At 46.6% G+C, this 14375-nt stretch overlaps 1 protein-coding gene across 2 annotated transcripts in view; it reads right to left on the bottom strand.

The window, feature by feature from the left end:
* Positions 1-5368: 5368 nt before the first annotated feature.
* The window catches only part of LETM2 (leucine zipper and EF-hand containing transmembrane protein 2), a 136620-nt gene continuing 127613 nt past the window's right edge, over positions 5369-14375 (bottom strand). The window contains exon 12 of one of the 2 annotated variants that reach the window (XM_075346394.1): positions 5369-5802. In XM_075346394.1, the coding sequence (XP_075202509.1) occupies positions 5758-5802 (45 nt within the window). In that variant the 3' untranslated portion in view covers positions 5369-5757. The remainder of the gene's footprint in view (positions 5803-14375) is intronic. The other variant, XM_075346393.1, reaches the window with a different exon arrangement.

Raw genomic sequence — 14375 nt, 5'->3', positions numbered from 1 at the left:
ACAGAAACTTTATTTTGTTTTTCGATGGCGGAACGTTCAGCTGAGCGCCTGGCCACTGGCATGTGAGAGCTCTCAGCTGAGCGCCTGGCCACCGGCATGTGAGAGCTCTCAGCTGAGCGCCTGGCCGCCGGCATGTGAGAGCGTTATGCTGAGCGCCCGGCAGCTGACATGTGAGAGCGCTCAGCTGAGCGCCCGGCCGCCGGCATGTGAGAGCGCTCAGCTCAGCAGCCGGCATGTGAGAGCGCTCAGCTGAGCGCCTGACCGCCGACATGTGAGAGCGCTCAGCTGAGTGCCCGGCAGCCGGCATGTGAGAGCTCTCAGCTGAGTGCCCAGCAGCCGGCATGTGAGAGCTCTCAGCTGAGCGCCCGGCAGCCGGCATGTGAGGGCTCTCAGCTGAGCGCCCGGCCGCCGGCATGTGAGAGCGATCAGCTGAGCGCCCGGCCGCCGGCATGTGAGAGCGATCAGCTGAGCGCCCGGCCGCCGGCATGTGAGAGCGATCAGCTGAGCACCCGGCCGCCGGGTGATCAGCTGTTCGTTCACAATAGTCTGCTGCCGGTAAAACTGTAAAGAAGAAAAAAAAAAAAAGCTTTCCGTTGTTTTGTACGATCCGTTGCATCCGTTGCATCCATCACACAACGCAATGCAACGGATGCCGTTTAACGCAAGTGTAAAACTAGCCTTAGGAGAAAAACATATTTAAATGTTTTATCTTAGTCGCTGGTAAACGGCACCAACAATCAATCATCCATCATCTGTTATATTTATTATGTTGCCATTATCGGAAATAAGAAATGGAACATAGTACCCCTGTGACGTCTCCGCACAAATAACTCCCGCTTGTATATTAAGGAGACGGATTACACGGGACTCGCTTACCATGTAAATAAGGATTGTGAATGGTCAGTTATGTGTGATAATCTGGATGACTTCATATGATGAACGATCTTCCTCTAAGAGCCACAAACAAGCGTATAAACAGCTTATTTACTGTGTTCATCAGTCCCCCGTGACAGCAGGGATAATAAATATCTGTACCAACAGAGAAATTATGTTTTTAACATTAAGGAGTTCATATATCACAGCGTCCTGAGGTTCAGAAAGTGGAAATGTTCTAAGAGCAGATTCATATGGAGACATTGCTGGAGTAAATTTAGTGTAAGGCCAAACTTGCAATTGTTTTCTAAGAAGCAGCACTTTTTTATTTTTTACATTTTTGACATTTATTATATATATATATATATCTCTATATATATATATATATATATATATATATATATATATATATATATATATATATATATATATATATATATATATATATATATATATATATATATATATATTTTAACATTGCATGCTCTTGGTATGGTGTTTTTTTCTGGCAGAAAAAGGAAGACTAAACATAGAAAATGCACAAAAAAAAATAAAAAATTCCAGCAACTCTTCCTTAAACCCTTTTTTTTTCACTTCAATTCTTGCTGTCTTGCCTTCCAAGAGGCAAAACTTTCAAAATAGCCAGTACATATAATGCCTTAAAAAAGTATTCATACCCTATTACCGTTCCCACATTTGCTCATATTACACAAATAAATTTAAACCTGTTATATTGGGATTTTATGTGATATAAGAACACAAAATAGCAAGTATTTGTGACTTGTAAAAGAAAAGATACAGTTTTTTTTAAATATTTAAAAATATATAAATCGGCGTGCATTTGTATTTAGCCCCTTTAAGTCAATACTTTGTAGGACCACTTTTCACTGCAGTTACTGCGGCAATTCTTTTGGAGGATGTATCTAACAACATTGCACATCTATAAGGTGAAATTTTTGCCCATTCTTCTTTGCTCCAGCTCAGTGAGATTGGATGGAGACGTCTGTGAACAGCAATTTAAGTCTTGTCACAGATTTCCTATGGGATTTCGGTCTGGACTGCGACTAAGCCATTCACACACATGAATATGATTTGATCTAAACCCTCCAGTGTAGCTCTGGCAGGATGTTTAGGGTCTTTGTCCTGCTAGAAGATAAGCCTATTGCCAGTCTCCAGTATTTTGTGGCCTCTAACAGGTATTCCTCCAGAATTACCCTGGATTTAGCTCCATCCATCTTTCCATTAACTTTGACCAGTTTCACTGCCCCTGCTGAAGACAAGCCTTCCGACAGCATAGTGATGACTCCACCATGTGTGACAGTGGGGATGGTGATATCAGGTTCATTTTCAGTGTTAGTGTGCTGCCACACATAGCGTTTTGCATTTAGCCTAAAAAGTTCTTTTGTCTCATAAGACCCAAGCACCTTCTTCCACATGCTAGCTCTATCCCCTACAGTGCTTTTTTCAAACCACAAATTGGAGACTAGAGCGGGTTTAATGCTAATGCACATCACAATTTTCAGCTTTACATTTTTAAAATACTTAGAAACCCATGTATCATTTCCTTCACTCTTCACAAATACCACTTTGTGTTGGTATCTATATATAATTGCCTTATTCTGTCTGTCTGTCTGTCTGTCATGCTCCAAAATTGTGTCCTTACGGTGACACAAAGCTGATTGGCCGCTTGGCTCGCCATGGCCCCACCCCCCACACGGATTGGCCTCTCGCCCCGGCTCTCTGCAGGCCCCACCCCCCTCACGCAATGCACGCTCGCTCTGGCCCAACGGACACGGAGCTCCGACTCCCAGGTGAGTACACACACACACACATCAGATCACACTCACTCACACACACACCTCACACACACATCACATCCACACACTCACAACATCCTGGGATATCGCTTGCTTCTCGGCGGCGATACTGTGCTGTGAGCTTCCAGGACCTGCCGGAGGATCACATGGCCAGAAGCATGTGGTATCTCCGGATGTTGTGAGATGTGAGCGCGTATGTGTAATATCGTCAATGTGTGTGTGCGTGAGTGTATGCGATCGGGTGTGTGTGAGTGTATGCGATCGGGTGGGTGTGTGTGAGTGTATGCGATCGGGTGGGTGTGAGTGTATGCGATCGGGTGGGTGGGTGTGAGTGTATGCGATCGGATCTGTGAGTGTCGGCAGAAGAGCACGGCGTGCTGGAGGAGGCTGGGAGGAGAGAGGCTGATCCTGGGGAAGGCTGGGAGGGGGGAGGCTGAGAGAAGAGAGGCTGATGTTGGGGGAGGCTGAGGCTGAGGTAGGCTGGGAGGAGAGAGGCTGATGCTGGGGACAGAAAAGGCTGATGCTGCGGGCACAGAGGCTGATGCTGCGGGCACAGAGGCTGATGCTGCGGGCAGCATGGGGGATGGAGCACTATGGGGGGTGCGCAGCCTGGCGGATGGAGCTGAGGCTGGGGTAGGCTGGGAGGAGAGAGGCTGATGCTAGGGACAGAAAAGGCTGATGCTGCGGGCACAGAGGCTGATGCTGCGGGCACAGAGGCTGATGCTGCGGGCACAGAGGCTGATGCTGCGGGCAGCATGGGGGATGTAGCATTATGGGGGGTGCGCAGCATGGCGGATGGAGCACGTTTGGGAGTGCGCAGCATGGGGGATGGAGCACGATGGGGGGTGCGCACCATGGGGGATGGAGCACGTTTGGGAGTGCGCAGCATGGCGGATGGAGCACGATGGGGAGTGCGCAGCACGGGGGATGCAGCACGTTTGGGAGTGCGCAGCATGGCGGATGGAGCACGTTTGGGAGTGCGAAGCATGGCGGATGGAGCACGTTTGGGAGTGCGCAGCATGGGAGATGGAGCACGATGGGGAATGCGCAGCATAGGGGATGGAGCACGATGGGGAATGCGCAGCATGGGGGATGGAGCACGATGGGGGGTGCGCAGCATGGGGGATGGAGCACGATGGGGGGTGCACAGCTTGGGGGATGGAGCACGATGGGGGGTGCGCAGGATGGGGGATGGAGCACGATGGGGGGTGCGCAGGATGGGGGATGGAGCACGATGGGAGGTGCACACCTCCCCCCAACACACACACACGCGCACTGCACAACACACACACACGCGCACTGCACAACACACACACACTGGGAAACACAAATACCGCCGTACACAGACACCCACACACACAGACAACGCTGCACACACACAACACCCAACACACAAACACCGCGGCATACATAAATATACGCACATACCGCGCAACACACACACTGCACAAAACATACCTCCCCCCAAAACACACACAAACCACGCAACACACACACACAATGCTACAGACACACAGCGCTCCACAAACAACGCAACACACGCAACACACATACAACACCGCTCTCACCCCCCGCCACACCCAGACAACACCCAGAACATGTACAGCGCCCTACACAAACACTTGGTAACTACACACAACAACATCTATATATATATAACAAAAATCATACATGAACTACACAATACGTAAATTCTAGAATACCCGATGCGTAGAATCGGGCCACCTTCTAGTATGATATAAACTCCCAATAAAATAACAAGCTTATTAGTGTAAAGTTAGGAAAATGTGAAAAAGTTCAAGCGATATGGATACTTTTGCAAGGCACTGTATAAATAAATATATATATGTATATATATATATATATATATATATATATATATATATATATATATATATATATATATAAAAAAAATGTATAGTTAGGTCCAGAAATATTTGAACAGTGACTTAATGTTCATGTTTTGAGCTCCTTATGCCACTATTTTGGATTTAAAATGAGGCAACTGAGATGCAATTGGAGTATAGCCTGTCAGGTTTATTTAACCCCTTTTGCCCCGAGCCTGGTTTTCACCTTCATGACCAGACGATTATTTTAAATTCTGACCAGTGTCACTTTGACAGGTAATTACTCTGGAACGTTTCAACGGATCCCGGCAATTCCGAGATTGTATTTTCGTGACACGTTGTACTTCATGATAGTGGTAAATTTAGGATGATATTTTCTGTGTTTATTTGTAAAAATATCAGAAATTTAGGGAAAATTTTGAAAATTTAGCAATTTTCAAACTTTGACTTTTTTTGCCCTTAATTGAAGGAGTTATGTCACACAAAATAGTTAATAAATAACATCTTTCACATTTCTCAAATTTTACATTTTCAGAAGGGTAACAAGAGAAAATGCACATTACAATTTATTGTGCAATTTCTCCTGAGTATACTGGTACTCCATATGTGGTGGAAATCTACTGTTTGGGTGCACGGCAGGGCTCTGAAGGGAAGGAGCGCCGTTTGACTTTTTGAATGCAAATTTGTCTGGAATCATTAACAGATGCCATGTCGCGTTTAGAAAGCCCCTTATGTTCCTAAACAGTGGAAACCTCCACAAGTGACACCATTTTGGAAATTAGACCCCCTTTTATTAGTCTGGACAACTGCAGATACAGCGACACAAATAATATTTCAGTTTCTTATTTTTTTTATATTTCGCAAGGAGACTGACTAAAATTAGTTTATTACTTTTTCACAAGAAGTTAAAGCTGTTTTTTGCACACATATCATCGCCAAATACTGTATGTCTAGGAATTGTCCTAATTCTCTTAGCTTGCTGGTAACTGTTTTTGAGTGGACAGTTCATCTTCATTAGCTCCATCTTGATCACTTCACTTACCAATAATGGCGTCAGACTGCTTGGCGATGGGAGTCCTTTTACACTGCTTTACACCTCCCAGGGTGGTGTCTCTTCCGGCTTCTCCATCTGTTTCTTTACTGCCTTCTTCCGTTCTCCATCACCTTGCTGCCACAGGCTGGGCCTCTTCTTTTGCAGCTCCCATCTGGGTTGAGCAGCATTAATTATTCCTCAAATGAGCCAGACAAACTTTTGGGCCTTGGTACTGCAACAACAAACGGGACTAGTCACCCTCTTACATAGCCACCGGGAGGCAGTTGCCCTGAGACTACTCATGAGGAATGGCCCATCCGGAGCGAATTCACCTCTTGACTTTATCGGCATGCAAAGCATGCCAATAAAGTTAATCCCTTTGGAAAAGAAAGAAGATGTGGCTCCCTGCCCTATGGTTCTCCATTGGGCAGGGTGAGTGCACATAACATCAAAGTTCTTCCATGGGCGGAGCGGTGTGATGATGTCCCATCTGTGCCCAAGTGTGATGACTTTGCTACACGAGTCCATCTAGGCCTTGTCTTTTATTATGTCGGTGACCTCCCTAGAATCCAGGGTTAGGAGAAAATATTATGTTTATTTTTAATTTTAACAGTCAATACTTGTAGGTGGACTCTGGGGCATCATAATATACGTGGATCATACAATCATAATGTGTGTTGGGGGCTGTGGGGGATCACAATGTGTGTGAGAAATCATACTATATGTAGGCGGCTGTGGGGGATGATACTGTGTGGGGGGGGGTTTGGGGGATCATACTATTTGATGGTACATCATATGGTATGTGGGGGATCATATTGTCTGTCTGGGATCATACTGGAGGGGGCTTAGAGAAGCCATAATATTGTATTGGAGAATGGGTTTATACTGTATGTGTTTAATAATGTCTTGTGGGGACTCAGAGGACATTATTAAATGTTAAGTGGGCACTTAAGACGCATTAGTGCATTAGAGGGGCACTCACTGTATTGTAGCCATCAAAGGAGCACACTATTACTTTCTAGGGCACTCACTGAGGATATTAATATTTTCTAGGGGAAAATTTTATCATCTAGAGAGCACAAAGGCAGCATTTTACTTAGTAAGGGGCACAGTGGTGGGCACTGAGATGAGCACTGTTACCGTGTTGCACTAATAGGGACAAATATGGCAGCAGCGGCTCAGTATTGGGTCACTGTCTATAACTGTACTGTTCTGCAGGACTGGTCTCACCCACTATATGGTCACTATATTGTAGGGGGGGGGGTTAAGGGTTAGGTCCACCCCTGCATCTGTACCCGGCACATTTATGGCCTGTTACTTTGTATAGTTCGCCACCAGGTGGCAGTGTTACAGTGTGTATGCCCTGGCACCTGGGTAGGCAGAGGGAGAAGAAGAACAGGGGTATATAAGGGAAAGTTAAGGGGAGAGAAGGAGGAGAGTCCCCAGGGAGATGTAGAGGAATGAGCCCCCAAGTAAAGAGTCCTGACCTTATGGGTCACCCCCACGGCTGCGACACGCGGGATCCTGTACTGATGGTGGAACCGCGTCCCCCCAGGGAGAGGAGTTTAGTTGGACGGTCGTCAGCTTCGCGTCAGTGTCTGCTGGCAGGAACCAAAATAAGCCCTCACTCACGGAAAAGGTCAGTGTGCCCCTGTTGGTGTGGGTATGTCTGGATGGCTTGGCACAAAGGGGAGACCCCTGGACGGATACAGGCCCCTGTGCGGTACATGAAGTAAAGTGAAGGAAAGAGACCCATACAATCTAGATGGTGCCCGGGTGCCAGAGAACAGATTGTTGCAAAATTGTATGAAGTGTGAACCCCCATTAGAGGGATACCGGTGCCGGTAGGATGCGGGCTGAAGTTGTATGAAGATCCCAGGAATAAAGTTGGAATGTTTTTTTTAAGAAAGACCCGAGTCTGAACTGTATTGTCTGATGAAGAGAAGTGAATGTGTGACGTCTGAGACTGTAACGGAGTCCTCCTGTGTGTGGTGCAGTGACGGGGAGGTGAGGTTAATGACAGGTTGTGCTGTGATCTGTTGTTCCCCTGCTGCCACGACTAGTACACACTGCCTGCCCCGTGCCCCCCACCACAGTATGGCGGTCATATCCATGTTGGATTTTGTGTAGAGACTTCTTTTCATGAGATAGCGCGGTCATCTGCTGACGTTCTCCTTTACCCGGTATGATTAGGGTGCACTGCTGCAATTGCACCGGGGTTCGGAGCCCACTCAGATGTCGTGTCGCCCCCTTGAGCTGAACCCCTTGCTGCGCCTCTATGGAGATATTCATATTGTCATTATACAACACTTGCATTTTCATAAATAGACAATCTCTTTGCTTTTACAGCAGGATCCACAGAATAATTTATCCTCTGAATGCCCCAGGGTCTTTTCCAAACTAAAATTGGGACTGGAGCCATTTAGCAATTCTTTCAGAACAGCTGCTGAAAGCACAAAGCCACTTCCTCTCTGCGGCGCACACTGCACATTCTCCTGCCCATTACACCTTGTCAGCAAATCTCAATGTTTTCTTTATAGTAAAAGATCGTTAACAGGTTTCCAGACCGAGTCTGAAAAATCAGAGCTCATAAATCTCACACGCAAAGTATAAAAAGTGCGTAATATCCTCTGGTGGGTGGCGAATGATCAAACCTTAGATGATCAGATTGCAGCAGTATATAAAGAGGCGATGTGCTGCGGCCTGTGACGGGGCAATGTGCAGCGCTTATGCCTTAATATCGCTGGCACCGGTCTTGGAAACAGTCTTTATACTTTGCGAATACTTAAAAAAACACCTAAAACCACCAAAAAAAAGCGCTTACTTAGTTTTGACTTTTGTGCTGTGGCCTGGATGAAATGAAAATGCAGAATTTCCGTCCTTCTTTTGATCACCGATCCTAAAGATACATTTATACATATACCTTCCAGAGCCTAATTTTATGAAAAGCTTTCAAAAGTGCAAAGTTTTATACTTCATGTATACCTACTTATACCTCTGGCTCCGTTTTTTTTTTTGCTTTAGTCGCTTCTATTCAGTACAAGCCCCCAAGTACGTAGCTCCCTTTTTCTGAGCTTGGTATTTCATCTATAAGGCTATGTCCACGTGCTGCAGTTTTGTGTTCCCTATGGTCAGGAAAAACGCAGCCTGTAGTCACAAAAATGCATCCAAAAACACATGCATTTACCATGCGGTTTTTTTTTATGCGTTTTTTTTTATGCGTTTTTGACAATGTTTTTTTTTTTATTCAATGGGTGAAAAATAGTGATGGGCAGACCCGGACTGTAAAGTCCAATCCCCGCGGGTTCAAAAATACCCAAGTACCAGACCTGGCATTCAGGTAATAAAAAAAATTAAGTAAAAATAAAGAAAAAAATAATAACGCGAGCGCGCAATACTTTCCGAGTCACCTGCGCCACTGTAACTGCCTCCCATTCACTTCCGGGGCTGCTCATTAGTCTCATACATATTCACTGCTTCCCTGCACACCAGCGCCTGTAATTGATTGCAGTCTGACGCGCACCAACACTAAGTGACAGTGTGTCTGACACTTCCTATCACAGACCTGGTCTGCTGGTCTATATTGTACAGTAAAACTAAATAAAAAATTGGCATAGGATCCCCCCATATTATTCCACCCAGCACAGATAAAGCAAACAGCTGCAGGCTGCAGTCCCCAGCCATGTGCTTATCTTGGCTGTGTATAAAAATAAGAGGAACCACATGCAGCAAAAAAATGGTATGTAGTCTCCCCCAATTTTGATACCTAGTCAAACTAAAGCTCAACAGCTGGAGGCTGGTATTCTCAGCCTAAAGCTATCAGCCTACAGCTGCCGAGGAATGCTGCATCCATTAGATGCGACAATCCCAGCAGTTTACCAGCCTCTTCCTGATTGCCCTGGTGCAGTGGCAATTGGGGTTAATAAGGGGTTAATGGCAGCTCACAGCTGCCACTAAGCTTTAAATTAGTAATGGGAGGTGTCTGAGACCCACCCCATTACTAAACTGTAAGTGAAAGTAAATAAAACACAAACACCAAAAATATCCTTTATTTGAAATAAAAGACATAAAAGCACCCTCTTTCACCACTTTATTAACCACAAAAGCACCCCTGCAGGTCCGACGTAATCCACACGAGGGCTCACGACAATTTTAGCTCTGCTATCATGCTTTGGGGCTGTGTGGTCAATGTCGGCACCGGGAATCTTGTTAAAGTTGAGGGTCACATGGATTCTGTGGCGCCCTGGCCTAGTCAGGTCGTCACAGATAACACACAAACACCCCCACCCCCATTAGACAGGGACACGAGCCAAACAAAAACCCTTGTTGCCTCCCTCCAGTGTCTGATGTCCACACCAGGTGGGGCGCAGCCAAGCGGTTGGCCCCACCCACCGAGGAGTTCACAGGCCTGGAGGCGGGAAAAGTGACAGATAGAGTTTGGAGTTTGAAGTGAGAGGAGTGAGCACTTGGGTGTCTGGGTTTGTGGCCCAGGCACTGACAGCAAGGTTGGCAGACGATGGTGACCATCTGCAGGAGTGGTGGAGCAACACGGAACCGTAGGACCGGGGTCGGGCGATGGCCCGCCGGTACCGACCGGGGAGCGAAGTGAAGCCAGCACACACAGGCAGGGCCATCGGACCCCGACTAGGCTTGGAGCCGCCGACAATAGTCAAATCCGAATGTGACCGGAACCCCAGGGGTTTCCTAACAGCAAAAGTCCCGATTGAAGGCAACCGCCCACACCGTGAGGGTATACAGCTACCGCCTAAGGCTAGAGACCCAAGGGCCAGCGCCTGCGAGCAAACGGGCTTCTCCGGTACCCATACACCGGGGAGCGGACAACCGTTGGGGATCCATAGTAGTCAAACGAGAACATCAAGGTGCAGGGAAAGACAGCCGCCATCACCTGTCCGGGGTGAGACACAGCAGCCAGCTGCGGGACCGGTCCATCCAGCCGTTTGGTTTACCGAGAACTTTGTACATTTCTTACTGAGTGAGTACACCCGTGCCATCCGGCACCGCGCCGCTCTGTTCCTGCAACCCTGCACCTCACCAACCCTGCCTCCCCGTCACATCCTGCCTCCCCGTCACATCATCGGGCCCCGGGACCACCGACCCCTACCCACGGAGGGGGAAAACAACATCCCAGCTGCTCCCTACCATCACTCCCGGGATCCCTGTCACCAGCAGTGGTGGTGCCCATCTTCACTACGACCCGTGGGTGGCGTCACGGACTAAATCCCCCAAACCAACCACCCTTTTCACTCACGGGCGAGGAGCGCCGCTCGAGTCCCCGGATCCGGCCCACCGCTCGAGCCACCGAGCAGCAGCAACAGCTGCAGCAGTGCCGGACCCGAGCATTAGCAAGAGCGCAGCAGCGACGGCGTCCTCCCCGCCCGCGACAACTCAACTCCGTATCAGCAGATTCTTGATTCTTGACAATAATGTGCAAGACTCAGTGACGAAGTTGAAGTTACGCAGGGGATGAATATTTCAGCAAGACAATGATCCAAAACACCGCTCCAAATCTACTCAGGCATTCATGCAGAGGAACAATTACAATGTTCTGGAATGGCCATCCCAGTCCCCAGACCTGAATATCATTGAAAATCTGTGGGATGATTATTGAAGCGGGCTGTCCATGCTCAGCGACCATCAAACTTAACTGAACTGGAATTGTTTTGTAAACAGGAATGGTCAAATATACCTTCATCCAGGATCCAGGAACTCATTAAAAGCTACAGGAAGCGACTAGAGGCTGTTATTTTTGCAAAAGGAGGATCTATAAAATATTAATGTCACTTTTATGTTGAGGTGCCCATAATTTTGCATCGGTCAAATTTTGTTTAAATGCGGATTGCACATTTTATGTTAGTACAATAAACCTCATTTCAATCCAGAAATATTACTCAGTCCATCAGTTATTAGATATATGACATTGAAATAGCTGTTGCAAAAACTCAAATTGTTATAAAGAAAATAGGTTAACATTAATAGGGGTGCCCAAACTTTTTCATATGACTGTATGCAACACATCCGTTGCATCCATCACAAAACGCAATGCAACGGATGCCGTTCAACGCAAGTGTGAAACTAGCCATACTTATGTCTTTACAGCGGGGTATATGCTCATTATATTTTTATCTTAGATGTTGTTTGTTTAAAGGCTAATGTGACCATGCTCTTATACTTTGCATATATACCAATTTACACTCTTAACTAAATTTTTTGGATTTGTTTAGGTCTATAGTGTGTAGAAGCCGCTATCAGTATTTAATAGGGATGATCGAATACCTCAAATATTGGGCTTCGCAAATACCCGACGGATAGGTCGCTGCTATGCGAATATTCGATGCGCAATGTAAGTCTATGGGAAGCCCGAATAGTTCCGAATAGTTGTTATTCGGGTTTCCCATAGACTTACATTGCGCATCGAATATTCGCGAATAGTCACAGTTACATAGTTACTTAGGTTGAAAAAAGACCCAGGTCCATCTAGTTCAACCTTCCTCCACCAGTTCTACATTTGGTCACTAAGTCATTTATAACCAACAATGTTGTGTGTACTGAGAAATCATCCAGCCCTTTTTTAAAAGCTGTTATAATATCTGCCATTACTACCTCTTGTGGTAGTGTATTCCACAGTCTGACTGCTCTAACTGTAAAGAACCCTTTCCTATTTAGCTGTTGGAATCGCTTTTCTTCCACTCGCAGTGAGTGCCCCCTGGTCCTTAGTACTGTCTTTGGAAGAAATAAGTCATGTGCCAGTCCTTTATATTAAACACACATGTATTTATACATAGAAATGAGATCTCTGAGACGTCTTTTTTCTAAGCTAAACATATCTAACTTTTTCAACCTGTCATCATATGGGAGGCCTTCCATTCCTTGTAGTAGTCTAGTTGTCCCCTTTGAACTGATTCTAACTTCTGAATGTCCTTTTTAAAATGTGAAGCCCAAAACTGGATCCCGTATTCCAGATGTGGCCTTACAAGTGATTTATAGAGGGGTAACAATACGTTGGGATCACGGGATCTAATCTCTCTTTTTATACACCCTAGAATCTTGTTTGCTTTAGCAGCTGCTGCTTGACATTGAGTGCTGCTGCTCAGCTTATTTGTAATGAGAATACCCAAGTCCTTCTCCTGTTCTGTTGTCCCGAGTTTACTTCCATTTAATGTATACGCAGTTATAGGATTACTCCGTCCTAGGTGCATTACTTTACATTTATCAACATTAAATCTCATTTGCCAAGTATCTGCCCATTCTGACATCTTATCCAGATCGTTTTGTAATATTGTACTATCAAGGTCAGTTTTTAATATCCTACATAGTTTGGTGTCATCAGAAAAGACTGACACTTTACTATCAATCCCATCCACTAGGTCATTAATAAAGAGATTAAAAAGAATCGGTCCTAGCACAGATCCCTGCGGCACCCCACTGCTGACTATAGCCCATTTAGAGAATGTACCATTTATGACTACTCTTTGTTTCCTATTTTTTTAGTCAATTCCTTACCCAGTTGCATATAGTTTCCCCTAGTCATCCACATAGAACATGGACAGCATGAAATTATTTACTCACCTGTCCCTGGCACTGCTGTCTTCGGCACTGCTGCTGCTTCAAGGTCCGTGGTGCAGTGAATATTCATAAGCATAATGAGTGGGCCCGGAAGCAAGTGACAGCAGTGCCGAAGACCGCAGCGCTGGACACAGGTGAGTATAGAAAATCAGTCTTCAAGATTCATCCTCAACCGGCTCCAAAATCACGGTACTAGTGCAATGAGGGGATAGGACTTTACACTACATAGTCCAGAAAATCCCAAGCATGAACCCTGAGAGCAAGCTCACTCTGTTAGCCATACAGGTGAGCGGGACCCGACTAGTTCTACACTACAGGGTCCAAATAGTGAAGAAAGTGCCACTGGAAAAGTCACAGGCTAACAAGCAACACGAAGGGGCACGGATCCAAGCGTGCTCCCTCCCTGCTGCAGCGGTGCTCAGACTTCTGGTTTACAAGTTGTCGGTATCAGCATTCTTGGACTCAGTGAGTACGACACAACCCTTTCCCCCCAAACAGCACCCCTACACCACCATCACTGTGCCCCGGGGCAATCCCCCCTACCCACAGGGGCGTTAGACACCTTGCTGCCATACCACCGCCATCGGGTGCTCCCAACAGCAGCGGTGGTACTCCATCTTACCACGCACCGTGGGTGGCGTCATGAACTGTTTACATCCAAAACTCCCCTGTAAATACTTCCCCCTTTTAAAATTGGAGTGTCAGCACGATTCCCGGGTCCAGAGACCCCTCAAGAAGCCCGGCTGCTGTCACGGCGGCGGTACACCTGCCCATGAGGGCTCACAGTCTACAAGGGATAGGTGAGGATACAGTAGGTGAGGGAAGAGATGGTCGTGTGAGACTGAGGGTGACAGCAGATTGTAGGCTTGTCGGAAGAGGTGGGTCTTCAGGTTTCTTGTGAAGCTTGTCAAGGTAGGCGAGAGTCTGATATGCTGGGGTAGAGCATTCCAAAGTATGGGGGAGGCTCGAGAGAAGTCTTGGATCGATGGTGGGAAGAGTAAATGAGAGGGGAGTAGAGAAGGCGATCTTGTGAGGATAGAAGGGTACGTGCAGGTAAGTACCGGGAGACTGGGTCACAGATGTAGGGAGGAAACAGGTTGTGGATGGCTTTGTAGGTCACATGGATCACATCAGTGTGCGAGCTGTATGACACCCGTGCTGCCTGAGAAAAAACGGACATGTGCGCAGACCCATTTATTTTGATGGGTCTACATGTGTCCG

The sequence above is a fragment of the Anomaloglossus baeobatrachus genome, chromosome 4, assembly GCF_048569485.1.
Source record: "Anomaloglossus baeobatrachus isolate aAnoBae1 chromosome 4, aAnoBae1.hap1, whole genome shotgun sequence".
Taxonomy (NCBI): Eukaryota; Metazoa; Chordata; class Amphibia; order Anura; family Aromobatidae; genus Anomaloglossus; species Anomaloglossus baeobatrachus.
This window is presented reverse-complemented; position numbering and strand designations above follow the sequence as displayed.